This window comes from Anser anser (assembly GCF_964211835.1).
Source record: "Anser anser genome assembly, chromosome: 1".
In the NCBI taxonomy this organism is placed as follows: domain Eukaryota; kingdom Metazoa; phylum Chordata; class Aves; order Anseriformes; family Anatidae; genus Anser; species Anser anser.
In genome coordinates this window covers 33808381-33831220 of record NC_139720.1, presented here as the reverse complement: position 1 = coordinate 33831220, position 22840 = coordinate 33808381, and the positions used below count along the sequence as shown (strand labels likewise).

The window sequence follows — 22840 nt, the reverse complement described above, 5'->3', positions numbered from 1 at the left end:
CATGTAAGCAGTACATATGTACATCTGTATATACATCCACAGAAAGCAAATTAATTGGGATGGAAGAATTTCTATTGGTACATAATGAAAGTATAAAGGAAAGGTTTATTATCATAAAATGATTTCTGAAGACAACTTTTGGAGCAACTATCATTAGAGAGAGACTTTGAATATTTGTTCATGCCACTTTGTTCATTCTTTGTGTTTCTGTGCTAGGTATATCTAGAATTTCATACCCTGCTCTAAGACCACACACAATATTCATCTTTGTGTTGTGAGGCAGAATATTGTTAAGTGTGGACAGATTAGGGTAAGCTAAAGCCCCACTGAAGCAAAGGGGAAAAGTAAGCATCTGGATCATTTTAATATACACAGAAATGCCTTCAGAGAAGAGAGATGGGCTTACCTGTTTATCTGATAAGGATGAAAAAGATTAACTCTGAAGCTGTTCTTGATGGCAGAAACAATGAACATTCACTGAAAATTAGTCAATTTTTAAAGGAAAAAAAATATTAATCAGTTATATTTTGTATTATTATTCACATTAACAAAACTGTGGAGGTTGCTTTTTTTTTTTTAAAGATTTGGTCTTGTAAAGTCCAGCCCTTTTAGACTGAAATTCTACATATAATTGACTTGATGCACATAGCCCTGTATGGTATTACTTATGTTTAGTCCCAGAGAACAACCCAAATTCAGGCCCTGGGTGTTATATAAACGTGATTTCCATGGAAAAGTCTGTGAACCATCATCTGCTCAGTCACTTTCTTCACTAATACAATTTTATTTTCCAATTACAGGCTCTAATTTTTCTTATAGTTGGCATAATCTTCATGATTGTGAGTATGACTCTCATTGTAATGGACTGGATTTACAACCCCCCGAGTTCCAGACACCACTAACCTGTGGAGACAACCAAGTGCTTTTTATACCCTCAATGTCTGTATTGTGTGCTCCAAAGGACACCTGAATGGGACTGTTATTCCTAGCTAGTAACTGCCGTATTTTGAAGACAGTTTCTGGTAAGGTCACTAGAACCCAATGGAGTCTGCGTCATCCTTGTCACTAAGGACTTATTTATGCCTTAAGAACCTGAGCTTAGCATTTCTGGCCAGGTTAAATGAAATGTGTGGTGTGGATGCTTTCTATTTTCAAAACCCAAATAAGAGTAACTGTGTATATAGTCCTCAACAGTAGCTTGGTCCTGCTCTTTTCGACCTCTCCCATTACATTAATAACCACAGTTCCTAGAGCACTGAAAAGGCAATTAGCCAGAAAACCAGCTGGTGCCTTGTTTTGTACCCAAAGCACATAGGAGCAGTTGCCCAGCTCCAAGAGAAAGGGTACAGTTTCTGTAGGGGATCAGAAAGGTGACCGCTTCCCACTGATCAGTCTATCAGAAAGGTGACAGCTTTGGCATGGCTTGCCAAAGCACCGTGGACAAAGCTGAGCATCAGATATGTTGCCCAAATTTGTCTCCCTCAGCATGTGATGGCTGCACTTGATGATAAAGTTCTCTTGCACAGGAGCCCCTGTGCTGGGGCAAGTGCTTGAAGAACAGCTGAGCATTCGTGTTTTGCTGTGAAAGATGCCTGTGCTGGAAACGTCAGGCACTTCTGGAGTGGATTTTTTGGTTTTCTTTAATATTTTTTTTATTCTTGTGTGAGATCGCATCACTGAACAAGTTGCATCCTCCATAGAAACTTGTCTTCCATTCTTATGGGAATTTAAGGAGACCACGAGGTGTGGCAAAGCACCCTATCCAGTATTGTTCAGTACTTGTCTATTTGATAAACATTCAGTGCAGGAAACTGTAATTTGCTATATATATAAATATATGTATTTATGTATATAATCCTTTGTTTTCCTCCAGTTATAAAAATGTTACCCTATGGTACATGATTTTTGATTTTTTTTTTACGTGTCACTGTTTTCATAGCCACACACTTAATATCATTTCGAAGAAAACATTCTAGATTGGTGGGTTTGTAAAAGGTTCATTTTTATTCACCAGTGTTTGAAATATACCTGTCGCAAACCCTATCCATTACCTGTGTAAAAACAAATTCAGATGTTTACTACTTATGTTACAATAAATTGCAAGATGTTTTCCTCCTGAGAATTTTAATATGTGCATCAAAGTTCTGTATTACCACTGTAAACCACAAATTTGGGTAACTCACTCTGTTGCTGTATCTCAGCTTGGCTATGCATATGCCAGCATCCAACAGCATGCATAATTAAGCAACAGCATGTGAAGGAAAAGATATTACTGATAATCTCAAATGTATCGTGCTATGCAGCTGTGCAAGAGAGAGAAAAAAAATGTGAAGTTCCATGTTATAAGGATGTTTAATTAGCACTCAGTACCCTCCAGACTGTAATTTTGTCTGTGCTGTGGGGTACCCACTCTACATATACACTTTGTACTATTTTTCTCCAAGGAAGAATAGTCAGAGAGGTGACACAAGCTCCATAGCAGAGGGAACAAGTGGGAAGGTGCAACTGTTGGGTTTAACATGCTTACTCAAATCCAGGCTCCTGCTATTGGAGCTTTCATTTTCCAACTTAGAAATCTGTTGCATACACATGTGAACTCTGAAAGCCAAAGAGCGCACAAAAATTATCTCTGCACACTTGTCAGTTTCACACAAAATCCACTCTGTGTGTCTATGTGTGTCTATGTGTGCGTGTACCTAAATGTGGGTACACATACAGGTTGACTGGAAAAGCGTATCAGAGACGTGTTCCATGCCAACTACCATCTTTCTGGGTGCTATTTTATGTTCACTTGAGTACTGTATCCTTAATACACTGGGGCACGCTTCCTTGGGAATGCTGTCTGGTTTTGCATTTTTGAAAGAAAAAGGTTCCAATAACAATTTATTTTAAGAAGACTAATACCAGTAATGTTGCTTTATTTCTGAGGAGACTTTTACTGTGGACTAGAGTTAATAGCAATACACCCACACACCTCTCTTCCTGTTGGAGTTAGTGAGTTATGTGAATGGAAGGAATAAATTGTATCTGCATTTTCATTTCAGAGCAAAAGTACAGTACATGTAGTCCGCAGCTCCATGTGGAAACTGAGGAATTCATGTAGCTCACCTAAAATATATATGACCTCAAGAAAAGTAACAGAAGGACCATGGGACAATGGCACAAGTCACTACCTTTCCATGGCACAAAGCTATTGGTGTCCGGGTTAATGGTAGAGAGTTGCAAAATGTCAGATATTGCAGTTAACATGTGTGGCTCACAGCAATGTGCGGCTGCTGCTCATGCTGGGAATAAGGCTGGCGTTGCACAGTAACTTGTTAGCACTGCTGGGAATGGTGGATGTTGGAGTTTCTTGTTTGTTCTGTCATGTTGACAATGAGGACTTTTATTACAAAACCATCCACTAATGTACAATAAATGATTTGTTCAAGGACTGCAGATCTTTTTCCTTCTGTTTTAGGGTAGCAAGAGAAGGAATATTTGGAAAATCAAGCAGAGACAATCTGGTAGCCTGAACATGAGCATCACTAAACCTGTATTCCCTTTTAGGAGAGAAAGGTGTGTATCCACCAATCTGCAGATGAGCAAGAGAGCAGATATGGCAGCCCCTTCCTATAGCAACCCTGTTACGTACCCTGTTTTGTACCTATTCATGGAGCAGTACAGACATCACCGGGCAGAGAATGGCTGGCATTAAAAGTGAGGTTATCTGCACGACACCGAATGTGTCGCTCTTTGGAGCAGGGGATTAGCCGGGATACGCAGCACAACAGCTAAGTATAGCCACTGCTGGGAGCGCGCACCAGATGGTACCGCTCTGTATTAATGCTTCCTATCGCTGCAGCTGTAGGTTTTCCTGCCGTTACATATTTGTCTGGTGTACAATTGTAGCCCAAAATATATGGGTCTATCCAGCACCGATGAGCTCATGTGAGAACCGCATTCCCCACACCAGCTAGCCCTCACTCACAGCCTGCACACTAGCCAAGGGGCACTGTAGACCCAAAAACTTGTTAAATTCCCACAGCATGAATGGTACCCACATTGCATCCAAGGGCTGCCCTCAGCACCCTCTCACCTCCCCTCCTGCACCATCAGCCTGGAGTCCGTGCTGCCGCCTCTGCCTGCCCTGCTGCTGGTCCGGGGCACGAAGCCCTCCTGGATCTTCACCCTGTGGTTACACATCCTTTAATTCTGCTTTGCTCTGTCTTCATGTTTTGTGAACTGAAAATTCCTTGCGTCAGGAGTTTGTGTAATTAAACATGATAAAGTTAAGGCAAGTGAATGAGGGAAGTTAGAGAAAAGGAAAAAAAATGTCTTCAAGGAGAAAAAATAAAGCAATGAAAATGTATTAGGGATTCTAGCAGACATAGAAGCTGTGTCATTCAATGGACATGATAAGAATGTCAGGAATGATATAGGAAAAAAATAAAAACAAACAAACAAACAAAAATTATCAATAAATATATCAGTTTGGGATTTGGAAAGAAGCAGAGCAAGGGACACTCATTAGAGGGCAAAGTCCTCTCTAGTACATAAGTAATCAAAGATGATGTTAAACAACATCTATCTGAAAGAAGGTCAGCAGAACTAGATAAGCCACAAAGCAGCTGGCTCTGGTGTTAATTTTCAGTAAACCTTGGCATGCTCGGCTAGTTCTCAATGGCTGACATAATAGTCATTAGACCGAGTCAGCAAGTGCACACTAAGATGTCTAGTCAGCGGTAGAGATGGAAATTTTCCATTCATTTCGCTTAAAATTTCAATGGAAGTTTTCCCGAAAATGTGTTATTGCAACAAAATTGTGGTGCAGCCCAGGCAGACCCAAGTGGAAACCTGCCTGGTTTTCCATTGAGGGTAGCAGCTCCCAGCCCTGGTGCTTTGGCTGGGGGTCCGGGTGAGCTCTGGGTGGCAGCTTGGCATTCCTGCCATGGAGCTTGGCCTCAGTGCTGCTCCGATGATCCCTTCAACATGTCCTCAGTACGTGGCGGTGTCCAGTAGCACCCTGGAAAGAAAAAAAAAAAAAAGACATCTGGAGAACAGAAGCTGCTTTTTAGTTAACTAAATCATCACTTACTGCAAATACTTTACAAGCTTGTTCGGAACCTGGATGAGAAAGACTGTTTTCATAAAAGACATGAAGCTGGAAGGGGTCTCAAGTAATCTCCTGTTCCACAGCTGGATTAAGCAGCCTTCCTGGGTTGGTGTTTGCAGGTAAAAATATTGGCTCCAGCTAGTCAATTCAGACCTAAAAAAAAAAAAAAATGCAGTGCTAACTGCTCTCAGAAGCACTAAAACCTGCAAAGAGCTGCTGCCTCCAGTGGCTCAGAGGAGGGCAGTGACAACACAGCCACCACCAGCACACACCCGCCATGTGCTGCGGCCCTGCGGCGAGCCCACAAACACGGCCGGCTGCCATGGCCTGGCCCGGTGGCACTCAGCGGGCTGCAGGGTGGCCGTCTTCGTCAGCGGGGCACCACGAGGAGCTGCGTCAGACGGAGCCTAAATCCCCCTGCTGATGTGGTGAGCTAAGTGCTAAACCTAACACATCGTAAAGCGGCAAATAGCTTGGAAACAAATATAGCGTCCTGGAGACCTTGTTCTGTTACTAACAATAAACCAGAAGGTGTTTATCTCCCAGCAGGAGCAAAACTAAATATAATGGGACATTTGCTTGGCCAGAGCTCTCCGGGACACTCTGAGACAGATGCTTCAAATGCCACGTGCTCAAATGGAAAGTGTTTGCAGCATTCATTCATCTTTACGTACAGCATGCACCTCTCCTGGCACGTGTGTCTTAAGGCTTGGGAAAGTTACCCTGTCCTAAACAACGGGCTGTCCACATATAATTTATTACTTATCTGTTTATTCCCAAAAGTAGGGTCCAGACTCCTTCTCACAGAAAGCCTGATGGCAGCCTCAATTTCCCTCTCTGACAGACGTGCAACTTCTGCCCCTTCCATCACAGAACACCTGATTCATCCCATCCTCTCCGTCTGAGGTTGGTGGATTCAGCTTTCATACAAGGACTTCAAGCAATTGGCCCAGTTTCCATACTGCCGTGGTCAAACTGACCCAACAGCTTCACGTCTATGAGTTAATGTGAGTGCAGACACTAAGATTTGACACTTGTCCTTTGAATCCCCACCTTTAAATTGGTCCATCCCAAATAAATTAAAGCCTTAGCATTAAAAAAAGCCATCAGCTCTTATTATCTGCGGATTTCCCCAGGAAGCAGTAGCTGCCGAGGCAGACACCTTTTCAGACACCCCACATTATTTATTTTCTACGGGTCACTTGGTGCTCTCCCCTTGGCTTGCAAAAACACCTCCTCACCATTCAGAGACACTTCAGCCTAATGCATTGCTAGTAGACAGAAATAGGTGCCCTACTTATGTCCTCAAAACCTTGTTGCAGGGGTTAGGAGCCACCTGTTTCCCTCCATCAGCTACATATATCTGGAACCTGCAGAGAACCAATATAAATATACCCAGGGTGCCTAAGCTGGCTTAAAGCACCCACTGCCCTTAAAATGTTTTTTCATTCTACAAATCATTTCATAAACTTTCTACAAAATACAGTTCAGACCTGTTTCAATCCACCCTAAAAGCAAACGAAGTACCCTGCTTTTATATCTGTGAGTAACTGGTCGCAATAGAAATAATACATTCCCCATTATCCTCTCCAGGAAATCATACGTCAAACCCTAGGCTGCTGCAGGGAATGTGGCTCCTTACATTGCTCATTAAGAACGTGCTGGACACTGAGTACTGCTGCTAACTTCACCCACAGTGAGCTGTGCAAACACCCTCACAACATGCAGCTAAAGCAGCAACGGGAAATTAAAGCAACCGTGTTCCCAAAAGCTATTGGGAAATAAAAGACGAGATTACTCAAAAATTGCAAGTTTCTCCGAAACTGTCTTCAATGCCCAAGACCACACGGTACTACGTAAATACAACAAGTTGCTTTCAGTCGAATTGCAGTTATGGTGGGGTGAGTCAGGCAACCTCATCAAGGCAGCTCATTGTCTCATATAAACTCATACGCACTGCCAGAGTCATCAACAGATTTTTTGGTTACATGGGAACATTTTACTTGTCTTCAGGTACAAAAGCAAGACAAGGACAAGTTCAGTATTCCTGCAAGAGAACAGGGCATCGTCAGCATTCTCTGGATGAGACTGAAAACTGTTTCCCTGTTACGGACATCGTGCCACCAGCAGCAAAGGGCTCACCTCCTTAACTTCAGGAGTTGGGAGTGTGTAGCTAATACCAGCTAAATCTGTGCTCTAGCTGCTTAGAAGCACAACAACCATGAAGGCTGTGTTACTTAAACACTGGAGGTAAGTAAGTAAGTCCAAAGCCTTTAGCTAACATCTTCCAGATTCAAAGCCAAATCAGAGAAAGGCCTCACGGCTATGTGCATATGTGGAAAACTCTTTTACAATACTTAGTGCATACTTTGATGGATTATCACTGTAAATTCTAGGAAAGAAACTACTAGAATGAGAATAAGAAAACTCTCCTGCAGTCAAACTGGACTGTTTCCATTCACCAAAGAGGTATTTCAGTTTCACTTTCAGTTTCCTTTCATATTACGTTAGGCTTCACTATCAGTGAATAATATAAACTCAACAGGGTATTGGTAATACAATAAAATGTGAATTATAGGAGAAAAGGGCCTGCAGGACATGCTAAGAATTGCCTTCTGGCACCATGGTGCCAGGTACAGAATTTTGTCTTCTTCAATCTGGAATATATTTTTGCCCTATAGGACACAGGAAAAAAAAATTAAATTAAATTAAATTAAATTAAATTAAATTAAATTAAATTAAATTAAAATAAAATAATAAAATAAAATAAAATAAAATAAAATAAAATAAAATAAAATAAAATAAAATAAAATAAAATAAAATAAAATAAAATAAAATAAAATAAAATAAATAAAATAAAATAAAATAAAATAAAATAATAAAATAAATAAAATAAAATGTTGCACAAGAAATCATTCAAAACCAGTAGCAGATGACCCCAAATATCCAAGCCCATCCTGCCCTTCACAGAACCTATCATAAAAATCATCAGGAAGAAAAGAAAAAGAAAGAAGAAAGAAAAGAAGAGAAGAGGAAAAGAAGAGGAAAGGAAAAGAAGAGGAAGAGAAGAGAGGGAAGGGAAGGGAAGGGAAGGGAAGGGAAGGGAAGGGAAGGGAAGGGAAGGGAAGGGAAGGGAAGGGAAGGGAAGGGAAGGGAAGGGAAGGGAAGGGAAGGGAAGGGAAGGGAAGGGAAGGGAAGGGAAGGGAAGGGAAGGGAAGGGAAGGGAAGGGAAGGGAAGGGAAGGGGAGGGGAGGGGAGGGGAGGGGAGGGGAGGGGAGGGGAGGGGAGGGGAGGGGAGGGGAGAAGAGGGGAAAAAAAGAAAAAAAAGAAAAGAAAAGAAAAAAGAATAGAAAAGAATAGAATAGAATAGAAAAGAAAAGAAAAGAAAAGAAAAGAAAAGAAAAGAAAAGAAAAGAAAAGAAAAGAAAAGAAAAGAAAAGAAAAGAAAAGAAAAGAAAAGAAAAGAAAAGAAAAGAAAAGAGAAGAGAAGAGAAGAGAAGAGAAGAGAAGAGAAGAGAAGAGAAGAGAAGAGAAGAGAAGAGAAGAGAAGAGAAGAGAAGAGAAGAGAAGAGAAGAGAAGAGAAAAGAAAAGAAAAGAAAAGAAAAGAAAAGAAAAGAAAAGAAAAGAAAAGAAAAGAAAAGAAAAGAAAAGAAAAGAAAAGAAAAGAAAAGAAAAGAAAAGAAAAGAAAAGAAAAGAAAAGAAAAGAAAAGAAAAGAAAAGAAAAGAAAAGAAAAGAAAAGAAAAGAAAAGAAAAGAAAAGAAAAGAAAAGAAAAGAAAAGAAAAGAAAAGAAAAGAAAAGAAAAGAAAAGAAAAGAAAAGAAAAGAAAAGAAAAGAAAAGAAAAGAAAAGAAAAGAAAAGAAAAGAAAAGAAAAGAAAAGAAAAGAAAAGAAAAGAAAAGAAAAGAAAAGAAAAGAAAAGAAAAGAAAAGAAAAGAAAAGAAAAGAAAAGAAAAGAAAAGAAAAGAAAAGAAAAGAAAAGAAAAGAAAAGAAAAGAAAAGAAAAGAAAAGAAAAGAAAAGAAAAGAAAAGAAAAGAAAAGAAAAGAAAAGAAAAGAAAAGAAAAGAAAAGAAAAGAAAAGAAAAGAAAAGAAAAGAAAAAAAAGGAGTGTCAGCAATATCTGTTCTTTTAAGGAACAGCAAATAAGAACTTTTACTTGCTCTGGTAAACTCAGTAGTACATTCGCGTTGGTATATAATTATGCTGAAGTTGGTGAACAGAAGACAAGGGACAAAGGTTCGTCCGAATGACAGATTCCCTCACCTGGCCCTAACTTTGGAGGGGAGATATGAAAACCCTTCTTTTTCAGCTGGCGTGCACGAGGCAGACAACTAGGAGAATACTAACTTTTCTTCAACAGCTGTTTAAATATCACCCATGCACTGTCTGCTCTTTTCATTCCCAGACACAAAAATACTTTGCTGCTGACAGTTTGTGCAAGGAGATGGCCTGGAGAGCACTGATGTGCAAATGAATTCACCAGAGTGGTCACTGCTGCTTCAGGCAGATATGCAATCTGTGATGGATAATACACAAACACACTTTGCTATGGCAACGCTCACACTGATATATGTTTGTACAAAGGTCTGAGTCCCAATGGACTCATTCAGCCCTTCACGAAAAGTTTCAGCTCACCAATAAGAGAGCAGGCATAATCCCATGAGACTGACGATGGCCAATGCACCATATATTGTGTGAATTACTGATTGCTTGGGGCTGAATCAAGTGACAGGACATAATCTGTGAGAAATTCAGTGTCTGGCTAAAACTGTCCAGAGCTAACTAAATAGCAAATGTATTCATTAAAATCCAAGTCTTCCTATGGCAATGCAGAGGAATCAGTAAGTATGGAGTTAACTGTTTGCCTTGAACCATTAGATCATCTCTGCTGAGGCATGCAGACTTGATGCACCGTATATCCAATACTGGCTGGCATGAAGTTACTCCAAAAAAAGCAGGCAGACAAATTCACGTGCATCCAAAGACAAGTGGCAATGAAACCACAAGAAGGAACACATTAAACATGTTCCTGAAATAATTTCCCTTCTTCTGAGGACCCCCATATGTTATCTTTTAATGGAAGGAAATCATGCAAGCACTAACCCAGACTGACACTAAGCATGTGCTTTATTCCATCAAGCCCGTCGCCCCTGTATAAACTATCAGTTACAGCATAATCCTCTGTTTTTTTTTTTTCTGGGGTGTCATTGTTCTCTGGCATTCATCGATATCGTGAACCTAAAATATGATGAGCCAAGCACCTGACATACAGAACAAAATGTGCAATGTTTCTAACTTCTGAGTTAAAATCACTTTATATTTACATTTATGCTGAATAAATAGAATTGAGCTGAATGTCAGATGGATTTAGATTGAGTTTCCACTGATCTACTGATATTATCAATGTGTCCTTTAAAAGTATTTAGCTCAGTTACATCCAAAGTTCAAACAGGTTTTAATGTCGATCTGGTAAAATCCTAATCAGAAACCAAAAATATTCGATTATTATTATTACTATGTGATTTTGTCCCATCTTCAGAAAGAAGATATAACCTCATTTGTCACCTCTGTCCACAGTTACATCCTTATGAAAGGGGAGGCAGGGGTGCAACTTGCAGGGGTGCAGAGACCTCACAAATCCAGTGCTGAATTTTACGCAACATAAGGAATTGCGTCATGCAGTTTCTTCCATGTCTCTCATCACAGTGATGAGCCACAGCCCAGAACAAAATCATTTTAAGACAACCAGCCTTTGGGGGTGACTATTTTAAACATTGTTGAGCAAAGCTACATACGAGAGTAGTCACAGGACAGGAGGAAGCTGTAGCCATGTGCACAGAGTATTGCTGACACAAAGCAAAATGTCTTTGTTTATTATGCACCAATTAGATTTTTTTGAATGTTAAATGCACTTTACAGATTGGCACTGCTCACCATCCCACCTCCATGTGGGCACCCAGAAGTGCTCAGGCATCTCCTGCTGCGGCTGCCCGCAGCATCCCGCAGCATCATGAACACTGAGGGATGAGCAGGATCCAAAACGAGTGATGAGCACATGTGTCCGTCCCAGGGGCTTCGCTGCAGGGACTGAATTTCCAGCAAAGGGCAGTAGCAAATTGAAAAGGAAAAGCAGAATTTCAAGCGCCAAAACCCTTTTCTTCTGCAAATGCATGCCTGTCCATCATCGTGCGCAGGGTTACTTACAGCAGCCAGCTGATACCCCTTAACTTGCAGGGTATCAAAACCAGACAGAACCCCAGAATGGCTGAGTCTGGCAGACCCTCAGGAGCCCACCTGCTCCAGCCCCTGCCCAAGCAGTGACACCAAAGCAGGCTGCCCAGGACCACATCCAGGTGGCTTTGGAAGATCTCCAAGTCAGGAGACTCCTCAACCTCCCCAGGCAACGTATGCCAGTGCTCAGGAACCCACACAGCACAGAAATGCGTCCTGGTGCTCAGGGGGAGCCTCCTGTGCTCCAGTTTGTGCTCATTGCCTCTTGTCCTGACATTGAGATATGAATAGAGTGGAGCTGGTACTAAAACAAATGGGCTAATATCTGTTTTCTGAGTTAATCTGTCTATTGTAACGAACAAAACAATTCTCTGTTTGGGGAAAGAAAAAATATCTCTGCATTTCTGGTGAGATCAAACAGCTCTGCAGTCAATAACACACAATGTGCACAAGAGAAATGAGCATTTTTGAATAATCTCATATTGCTGTTTCCTGATTGCTCATGTCTGTATAAAGAGCATGACAAGTTCTTGAGTTCCTGCAGAGCATGGCATACTAATCCTCAAAACTACTACAAACAAGCTGAGGAGGAATTTCTGCCATACCCACTGCTAACCCTAAAAGCGCCGCCTGCCAACTGATTGAATGGCACAGTGACAGGTCATACACAGTCACTGCTGCTCTACACTGCCTCACAGAGAGCAGCGGCTGGTGTCTGTCCAACCCTTTGACTCACGTTTTGAGGAAGACGCTATGAGATACTGCTTCATGTAGCAAAGATAATTTCACACCATTCCTGAGGCACCAGGTAGTCAGCACAGGTGGGGTGGCACAAACAAAGCTGAATTTAAAATAACAAATTTCCTTCTATAGTTGTGAGTAGGAGTAAAAGAGAGAGACAGACTCAGATACATCTTGGTTTACTCCAATTATAATTGAGGAAATGCCAGGTCAATCTTTGTGCTCATACATCTTTGAACTGGGAAGGAGCAGATGAGAGCAGGTGAGTCTGTCTTGACTCTCTGGGGAGAAGACAGCCACTGTCTGTTTTCAATATGTGTCAAGTTTAAAAAAAAAAAAGGGGGGGGGGGGGGGGGGGCGAGAGGGCAGAATTCATCTGACCACCACTGAGGCCCTCCATGAGCTGCGCAGTAGGGTTTTTGGATGGGGTAATTATAGCCATAGCCATACAGATGGAGCAGCAGAAGAAGGGATCCTGGTGCTTACCCAGGGTGGTAGGCCAGTTTTGCAGCCCGTGATGGGCCTCACACCATATCTGTGCCTGAACAGGTGAAGCCACGTGGGGTGCAGTCATGCTGGGGGGCCGAGTGGCTCTGTGGCCAGGCTTGCCCTCAGCAGCAACATCAGTTTGGTCAGCTCTCAGTTAGCAGACAGCAGATTGTCTCCTCTGCAGACAGTATGTCCCAGGACAGAAATACCCAAGCCAGCTCTACTCAGGGCAACATGGCTGTGGCTACACTATCACACAAAATGGTTCTGAGCTTCACCCCAAGGACAAACCAGACTGCACAGCTCATGTCTACATGGGCCACCTGCTCTAGGTGCCCCTGCTTGAGGAGTGCATTGGACCAGATGACCCCCAGAGGTCCCTTCCTACCTCCACCATTCCATGATTCTGTGTCAAATTTGCTCCAACCCCTCAGCAAGATGGCCATGTCCTCACTGCCCCAGGAATGGTCACCAGCCCACAGCCAAACTGTCCCAGTCCACCTCAGCCTGCAGGGCTGATAATTGGCAGAGGGGAAAATCCTACCAAAGAGTATGTGAACAATTAAGGTCAGCCATCCGGGTCTATATTCTGGCCCTAATATTTTCAGTACAACTGAGGTTCCCAAATTAGGTTCATGGGGGTTGAGCCAGCTGGAAGCTGCACACCCACAGCCCCAGGTGCTGGTGAACCTGAGCTGGCCCCGTGCTGCTGCACCCTGCTCCCTCATGCTCTGCTGCAGGAGGGCATACATTTATTTATATATGTATAATTGGCTCAGGCCTGATGCCTCTGGTCCTATGTGAGCCAGCTTCCAGGCAGCCACAAGACAGCTGGGAAGCCATCCAGACAAGCACTTCTGGTGGTGTGATGCAGAAATTCAGCTGGCTTTATGCAGAGCTACCTCATGAAGCTGCAATACCTGTATTGTGAGGGTTTTCCCCCATTTTCCCCATTTTCCCTTCAGTAGCAAAAACCTGACAGGGTTTATCTACAGCAGTGGGGAAACAAGCAAAAGCTTAGGATACCAATTGTCATCCAGGAAAACACAATAGCATAAATAAAACTTTAACTTGCACTTTCAGCTTCCATTGCAGGACTTTTGTTTAGTACAGTTTCTCTGTCCTTCACATGCATACTAAATGATTTAGGGCCTAATCCCCAAGCTTTTATGCATCCACTTATTTTGAGCATGTTTCTGCAAGACAACGGGGCATACATGTTCCTGAAGGACTAAGGTCCAAGTGACCATTTCCGTCTCTGTGTTTGTATAATATTGATCATCTCTTTGTACTTTACCTTATTTCACTGACAAAACCTTTCAAAGCCAAAGGAAATGAAACAATACTTCCCTCTACTGGAAGGCCCAGGAATTCTGAAAATTAATCTGAAGTGTTCAATTTGTCTGAGCTTTTTTTTTTTTTTTTGATTGAGAAGACAGACCACAGAAGCAGAGCACAAAGAAGAAGAAAGAGAGGAACGTTTTGTTTGGTTAATAGCCCTGTTCTAAAGCGTTGGAGAGCTCCTATACATCTCACCCTTCTTCCTCCATGTTTTATTATTTTCAGTATTAATGCACCTCTGAAAACCCTCGTGCCACTCAGGTTATATGCTGAGATTTTTAAAGTCTCACTGTGCATGCAATTTGCTGAATCTTTTGCATGATTATTAGGTAGATTTTCTCAAGCTGCAATGACATGATTTATTCCATGTCTCCTGCAAATGGTTTGCACAGAATGAAACCACCGCCAATGAACATCTTTGAAATTCCCATCGGGGGTGTGAATCAATGACTAGGAAGATTCCAGGGCACATGGAAAACTTTGCTTGTGGCTTCTAGATCTTGTTGAGAAGGCTGCTCCACAGGGCTGGAAAGGGTGATTCCCACTGGAGTCATGGGAGCCCTGAGATTTCCAGCATCTTTTATAAACTGGGATCATGTAAAGCAAGGTCAAGCATTCCACACCAGCTGTCCCATTCTTGTTTTCCAGGCATCATCTACTGGCAGCTGTCCATAAGCTTTTCTATAGATAGAGAGATTTCTGCTGGTTGTGGGGGCCAAAAAGGAAATTTGATAATATAGGGGATTTATGCAGAGTGGTTCCCAGATACCTCTGCTCCCAGTTTTGGCTCTTTCAGGTTGCCTCCCAGTCTCTCACAGGGGTCTGCACAATAATTATATTATCTTATATTCCTTCTGAGTATGAATAACTTACTTTTATCATCAAATTAGGACCACTAAAGTAAATCTGATCAACAGGCTTAACAACTACAAATATATCTTCCCATGAAATCCAAAGTGTCCGGGATTGCTCTTTAACTGACGAAGTATCGTTATCTAACACCTCTTTAGCCAATGACATAACAGATGAGGTACTTCAGCTTAGTAAATGTTACCATTTCTGGGCTGAAACACAGAACTACACAACAGCAAAACTACAGGAAGGAAAACAGCCACAAAATAGGTTTGTCAACTGAAAACAAAAAGGATTTCAGGTAAGATCTCTACGGTCACATCCTGAGAACGTCTTTGGTACACATCCAGCTCTTACTGAAGGAAAGCTTTTACTGATTCAGTAATCGCTGCCCAAGGACAGCAACTCTAATCCCAAGCTCACTTATGCCAGGACTCTGGAATTAACACCTGCTACTTTGGAAAAAGCGCAATGGAATCCCTCAGGGGCTAGAAGAGGTCAGGTTGCCCTCCCCAGCCTCGTACTTGAATCACTGTGTTAGCAAGCCGGCTTAAAAAAAAAAAAAAAAAAAAAAAAAAAGTAATAACAACTTCACAAGTTGATTCATGGGTTTGACATGCTCAGCTGAGGACTCTTTCCCCCTTTTTTGTTCGGTTAGTCAGTTCCTCTGTTTCGCAAGGGACCTTGGGTACTGCGTTTTTTTTTCCTGCATCCAGGAACATATTTGCCTCAAGTCTGAAAAGGAAGGAAAATGTACTGTTGCTAAAAATGACTACACTGTCACTTCAGGCAGGTCATGAGCTCTTTACGCCAGTAGCTAAGCAGTCATGCTCAGATAGCTCCATTCAATGAAATCAGGTTGCATGTATGAGTAACTACTTATTCACCCTCATATAGAATTCAAAATCTGCTCATTTAAAGTCAGAATCAGGTATGAGAAGACCATAGTGGATCACAAGACTTAAATCACTTTGTAGGAAAGGACTTTGTGTTCTCAATTATTCAGAGCAGTGGGACCTCAAGACTTGGCATCTTGTATCAAGCATAAAAAAAGGGCCCTTTTTTGTAGGAAAACAGCACACCAACCTCCCAGAAGCAACATAGCTGGAAAGAATAGAGCTGGAGAGATTTCCTTTTAGGGCAAATCCCTCAGCCATTCACTGATTTATTATTAACATTCTTACTGCTGCTGTGCTGAAAGGCTCCAGCTAGCTTGGGCTCCACTAAGCTAAGTGCCACACCGATGACTTTATCTGCAGCTCAGGGCTCAAGTTCAGCCCATAGCCATAGATCACTGATACTTCACCCAGCTAAAAGGTAACCCACTGGTCTTTTACACCAGGAAACCGGGGAAGAGAAGGAGAGGTTCCCAGGTGAGGGCTGTCCCTACAGCTAACGTGGTTAATGCTGGAACACCCTTGGCTCAGAAATTGGCACCAAATTTGAGAAAAATAACCCAAAGTGTCTTCAGACTTTCACAACTGACTCTTCAGAGCTGTATGCCATGTGTCTGAATACAAGGGTCCATCATTACCCCTGTATGAATGGCAATTTGCGGAACAGTGGGAAATTTCAACCATCAACTTTATGAAATACTCCTCAGTACAGCAGCAATGGCATTAAAAAAATCCTGATAACAGCACACTAAATCTGTGGTCTCACACTGGCTTTGCTCACTGTGGGTAATAACGTTGTAAATTCAAATATTGCAACACATGGGGCTTTTTTTAATTGGTGACCATTGCCCCCATATTGAACACATTGAATCACGTTCCTCAGATGCTTGAACTGACACATCCTCAGTGTGACAGGAAGAAAGTTATGCATCCCCTCCATGGTACCACCTATGTCTACCATGTCTGCTTTGGCCATGTTTTACACCCCAAAGGCACAATCTGCAGTATCAAAGTCCTAGAGTTGACTTTGCTTGGCTGTTGTATCCCTCCAACCAAAAAATACCTGGCAGAGTCCTGATGGAAAGTGTGCTGCTGCTGCTCTTCAACCACTGTCATCTCTGCTGTGCCCTGAGGCTGTGTTGCATCTTGGCAGTGGTCAGCCTTCCAGAAAGGCATCTGAGCTTGCACTGCTCTCCACTATGTTTGTATTTGGCTTAGCGGCTGGGGATTATTCTTTCAGCCTGGAAAGCAGAGGAAACTATGTTTTACAGCAGCTGAGAACTGCTAAATCACACAATCACAGAATCACAGAATCGTCTAGGTTGGAAGAGACCTCTAAGATCACCCAGTCCAACCTCTGACCTAACACTAACAAGTCCTCCACTAAACCATATCACTAAGCTCAACATCTAAACATCTCTTAAAGACATCCAGGGATGGTGACTCAACCACCTCCCTGGGCAGCCTATTCCAATGCCTAACGACCCTTTCAGTAAAGAAGTTCTACCTAATATCCAACCTAAACCTCCCCTGGCACAACTTTAGCCCATTCCCCCTTGTCCTGTCACCAGGCACGTGGGAGAAGAGTCCAACCCCTACCTCGCTACAGCCTCCTTTAAGGTACCTGTAGAGAGTGATAAAGTCGCCCCTAAGCCTCCTCTTCTCCAGGCTGAACAATCCCAGATCCCTCAGCCTCTCCTCATAAGACTTGTTCTCCAGACCCCTCACCAGCCTCGTCTCCCTTCTCTGGACTCTCTCGAGCACCTCGACATCCTTCTTGTAGCAAGGGGCCCAAAACTGAACACAGTACTCGAAGTGCAGCCTCACCAGAGCCGAGTACAGGGGGACAATCACTTCCCTAGACCTGCTGGCCATGCTGCTGCTTATACAAGCCAGGATGCTGTTGGCCTTCTTGGCCACCTGGGCACACTGCTGGCTCATATTCAGCAGACTATCAACCAGTACTCCCAGGTCCTTCTCTGCCAGGCAGCTTTCCAACCACTCATCTCCCAGTTATCCCAGTTATCCCCAAAATAATCCTTTTTCTATGCATTACTTGAAAGTAAAGATATAGGGTCTAAGTACTTCAAGGAGAGGCTACTACACCTGGGGATAAGTTAGCAGTATATGTCAGGGTACTGAACTTAAGCCTTACAGGTGCTGCAGGGTAGCATGAAACAGTCACAGACTAATCCTAGATGGTTTTGTTGTGTAGTTCTACCTCCAGATAACTAGAACTGATGAGTTTGCTGTCACGAACAGGATTTAGTGAATATATATAAATAATAACTATACTTTTAAAAGAGTCAAAGAAAGCAAAGATCAAGTGAATAGCATGTGTTATATTCATAACATCCATGAAAAAATAAATGAGTGCTTTAAGGCCCATGGCCCTTTAATGGCATTTATGTATGTTGTTTCCTTGTCTCCCAGACTATGAAAGGTTGGCCACTCCAGAGCAGGCTAAACAGTCTTCAAAGAGCAAGTAATTGCCAAATCAACCCTTCTGTATTTTACATACCCTTCTTGTGAGTTATTAAACTTTCCTGCACAAAGGAGCCTAAGAAGAGTCTTTGAAGATAATACCCCACGTGTTTAGCAGTGGCCACTGCTTGCCAGCTCTCTAATGACACTGCCTTGGGAGGAACCCATTGCTAAAGACCTTCCATTTCCTGATGCACCAAAACAGCACAACACTATGAAATCCACTTTTGTATTTCCTTGTCATGGGTAGTAGGTGCCACATGCTGCCAGGGGTCATGGGGTCTGCCCTGCCCACCCCCATCTAAGGGCCAAAATGCAGAACCAAAATCCAGCACCTCCAAACAGTTCTCTGGGAGAAAATGCAGAGCTCATGTCATCAACACGAGCAGGGCAGTCCTCCTTCTAAGTTTTTATTTCAAAATGGCATGCCCTTCTGGAACACACCCCCTAGGTGGCTGCATGACATTACCTATGAAGGACATATTACCATAAGAAATTCTGGGGCCTGTGCTGTCAAAGCTAAATATTCAGAGTAGCTCATTAAAATGGCCAATTTCTACTCTACTTTTTTTCTCTCTCAGCCTTCTTAAACAAAATATCTGATCCAAAGTATCAGATATTCTCAATGTTTTTCACAGGGGCTGTTTTCTAAACCTTCAGGAGTTTCTCTTGCTTACCTCTTGTTCTCCATCTAATTTGTCTGTATTTTCTGTTCCAGATCCCACAACGTTCTTGCTCACATGCTCCAGAATTACATTTGCAGCCTTTTCAGTAGCAGAACAATCTTTATATGACAAGTCTACAGAATGGGAGAACAGGCTAGCAGTCTACCTTCACACTCAATTTGGTTTATGGAGGGCAGAGAGGAAGGACAATGCCTCCCCGTGCTTCCTATTCTGACTACAAGTGGCTGACTGCTGTTTGGCTTGTGATCCTATATAACACCCAGATCCCTTCTTTAGCTTTGCTGCTGCATAAGCACTTGTACCTTATTAGTAATGCTGCATTGGATTTTGCCTCTCTGGGCAGAGTCATGAAATTAGTCAGATAAAGTTTAATAGTGATGCTTCCTGAATTGATTTAGTTTGAAATTCACCATGGTAATCCCCATCCCTCTTAGACTGTTTAGGCCTTGCATTTCTTCACTCCCTCATGTTAAAGTCCATGAGCCCCTGATAAATATTTATCAAAATATTTACAGTTTTAGTCCATGCTCTGAGCCCCTCATGGGTAAAATTGTATCAAAACCAGAAGTTTGGAAAAAACAATACATGAAATACTTCAGCTACCTGTTTTCCTTTATAGCCTGGTCAAAGGAAGAAGATCAGGTGTTGGTTTGGCACATAAGTATTTCATCCTAGGATAAGGAAAAAATGTCTAATTTGGTCAAAAGATTTTAAGTTTGGGGATTTAAAACCTGGGAAACTCAGCCACATAAAAGTGGATGAACTAGCAACAAAGGTATTCTGTTGTGTCTATGATTCACTAGTCTTCCTCATTAAAAAACTACTCTACATTTCTTCCTCTACTTCAGATGTGTTCCTAGAATCTTTTATATCATCTGTAAACTTTGACTCAACTTCTTCTTAAGTTTTACCTCCCCTCTTATTCCTTCTCTACTGATATATGTAAAGGCTAGGGACTACTACCTATCTTTATGAGAACAGACAAGAAGACTTCCTGAAATCTCATGGGGAAACAACACCTGAGGGAAGGATTTCTAGTGCTGCAGTATCTACCACGGCTGTAAGAAAGCAATTCCAAGGATGCCTGCATTACTGCACATAAATACATATTATCTTGATGTAAGTGTCCCACGATCCAATAGCGGTATCAGGAAGAGAGCCCAGCAATCTCATGGCCCCAGCGACCACCTCTCTCTTCAGCACCACCGTCTTTTCCACTGTGCTTCTTTGGCTGTATACCTACGTTTGAAACTGAACACAACCTAACAAGCACTATTGATTGAAACATTATGTTATCATATTACTTTCAATAGCTCTGTACTCCAACCCAAAATAGCATTTGCCTTTGATCCTCTGTACCAGATGTTTTCACTGAGCTATCCACAATGACATCTGATTTCCTGAGTGACTACAAATCACTTCTAACTCAAATTACTCTTCCTAAATGCATATGCAGCAATGATACTACTGTATCATTGTGTTGGTTGGCTTAGTTTGGCCCCTCTGATAACTGAGTCACGCAATATTTTTATTTACCTAGATAAAATGTTATCAGCAAGCTTTATATCTGACCATCATTATTCCATCTTCCACCAGCTTAAGAAGAAACAGTTTTCAAAACATCAGTCAAGACAGATCCCTGTGTTATCAGATGAGCTTCTCCTGTTTTTTAACCTGTTACAAGATCAGGCCTGACCTTCATCTACTTGTTCACTGCGTAGCTAATTGTGGGGACTTTTGTCCAAACCCTGTTTAAAGGAAGGGGTATGCACTATCACTGCATCACCTTGTCTAAGAAGAAAAGTGACACGGCACTAGTAGAATAGTGTAGAAACTTCCCATTTCATCTTGCGTATCAAATTGCTGTTCATCTTCCCCAGAGTACAGAAGAGTGGGGTAGTTGAAAGGATAAAATAGGGAAGGATTAAGTAAGATAATGGAGGGCTGCCCAGGGAAGTGGTGGAGTCCCCATCCCTGGAGTTATTTAATAGATATGTGGACATGGCACTAAGGGACATGGTTTAGTGTCCCTGACTCAGTAGGTCAGGTTGACAGTTGGATTTGATGATCTTGAAGGTCTTTTCTGACCTAGATATTTCTATGATTCTAAGTTGTCTTACATAACTATTTAGAGCAAATAAGCACCTAAAAAACATTTTGCATAATCTGAAGAAAAAGATCACATCAAATGAAAAGCATGGTCCATCAGTACTATTCACAGGAGGCTGCCTCAACTCAGAGAGAATTTCTCACATAGGATCCATCTGAAAGTTTCCCAGTAGTTTTTGTATCACAGTGATCTCATCCAACAACGAAAGGATTTGGGCACTTAAAAGTATGATCTAGACACTCCAGTCAAAAAAAAAAAAAAAATCTTCAAATCTCTGTTGAGCTTCCACCTATGCTGCAGTCCATGAAGTGAGTGGGTGTGAGAGCTGGCCAGGAACCACCCCTGTGCAGGCTGCTCAGTGCAAAGCCATGGGGACAGGCTTGCTGGCATGGGCGAGAGGTCCGTGCGGGGTGGTAATGAGCAGCAGATGGTAGAGAAGCGTGGGGGCATGGAGCCATGCTGGAAGCCACAGCCTCCAATTCCACAAACCATATCATCTTTTATCTAGTCTCACTGTTCAGAGTGAACTGCTAGGATAAAGCACATCACATCAGCCTGGGTTCCCACAGGAATGAAGATAGTGCAATTTCTCTTTGTCTCTCAGTCTGTCAGATCTTCCTGCTGTTTCCTGCACCAATTTTTAGCCCATTTCTGCACAATCTGACAGAATATAGCAGCCTTCAAGAAGTTAAGGTTTCTAAGAGTTGCATGAAATTGAGCATCTAGAGAGAGAATAGGGATGTAAATCAGGGCCTTTACCAGGGGAAAGGCTGCAGATTGATCCTGCTTCCTCTGACCTGTTTGGCCATTTGGCTGTGCCTCCAGCCAGACACAAAATGCATTACCTCTTGCCCAGCCAGCAGCTAGGGAAAAGGGCAGGGTTCTATACATAGGTTCAAGGAACATAGTGGGAAAATGGAAATATTGCCAAGAGCTACAAGGGACATTATTTCTGCAGACATCATGGAGTACCCTGGCTCAGTTAGCACAGAAGCAGCTGCTCCCAGCTCCCCTGGGCTTCCACATCCAGCAGGAATTAGGAGCATCTGAGGCAAAATACTTCCAATCAGACAAAAGCTCCAGCTGAGCCTTAGCCCAGTCTCAATGCCTTTCCCCAGTGTGAGTCCTGCCTTTTCTACCCATCCCCCAGCCATGACTAACAGCGGATTCCATCTGAGCCAGCTCCACGCTTGTTAGCCTCAAGGCCAACAGTGGGTTTTGCCATGCTGTATTCAAGGGGTTGGGAAGAGGACGGTCCTGCCTGGGGAGGAAGAGGAAGAGATGGTGCGAGGCAGAGGCACAGCTCAGCACCTACCTCTGCACATCATCAAGTGCAAGAAAGCAGCAAACCTGGCTTTCCAGGGCACTGGCTTGGTCCATGAAAGTCATAAGTCCAGGGCTGTTTTACCATCCCAGGGGTCTGCTGTCCTCAGCTGGTGCCAGCCTCAGCCAGGTGCAGAGCCAGGTCTGGGTTCCTCCCGGAAGACAGCAGCTTGCTTTCTACCCGGATCAACTCAGAAGTCCTTAAGCCTGAAATGATTCCACTTTACAAAGAGGCATCCCTGAGACCAGAGGTGTGTTTGATGAACTCTGCAGCTTCTCAACACTTACCAAGGCAGGGGGAAGGCCTGGCTCCTGTACCACCTCCAAGAACCAGCTCTGCATTTTATCCATACAGCTGGGAGTGCTGAAGAAAAAAATCTGTTGGCGATGTTTGAAACCAGTCTGTCTGATGCAAAACGTTGTGCAAACAAAAGTAGAAATAAATTAATTTTATGCAGTCTCGATTTCTCCCAATACAGTAAATGCAGTCAGCCAGCCAGCATCATCTGACAAGCCTCAGACATTTTGAAGCGTTTTCCTTGCCCTCTTTGGGACAGCAGAAATAGGACAAATGGCATAAAAAAAATAAAT

At 42.6% G+C, this 22840-nt stretch overlaps 1 protein-coding gene and 1 long non-coding RNA gene across 3 annotated transcripts in view; one reads left to right on the top strand and one right to left on the bottom strand.

Annotated features, from left to right (window-relative positions):
• The window catches only part of SLC38A4 (solute carrier family 38 member 4), a 22276-nt gene extending 18843 nt beyond the window's left edge, over positions 1-3433 (top strand). For both annotated transcript variants that reach the window (XM_083827534.1, XM_083827535.1), the window contains one exon: positions 801-3433. In XM_083827534.1, the coding sequence (XP_083683660.1) occupies positions 801-902 (102 nt within the window). In that variant the 3' untranslated portion in view covers positions 903-3433. The remainder of the gene's footprint in view (positions 1-800) is intronic.
• Positions 2434-22840, bottom strand: LOC310895833. The gene is made up of 2 exons (XR_014580986.1): positions 22242-22840; positions 2434-5005 (listed from the first exon to the last, which is right to left on the bottom strand). It is a non-coding gene; the product is annotated as an uncharacterized lncRNA (long non-coding RNA).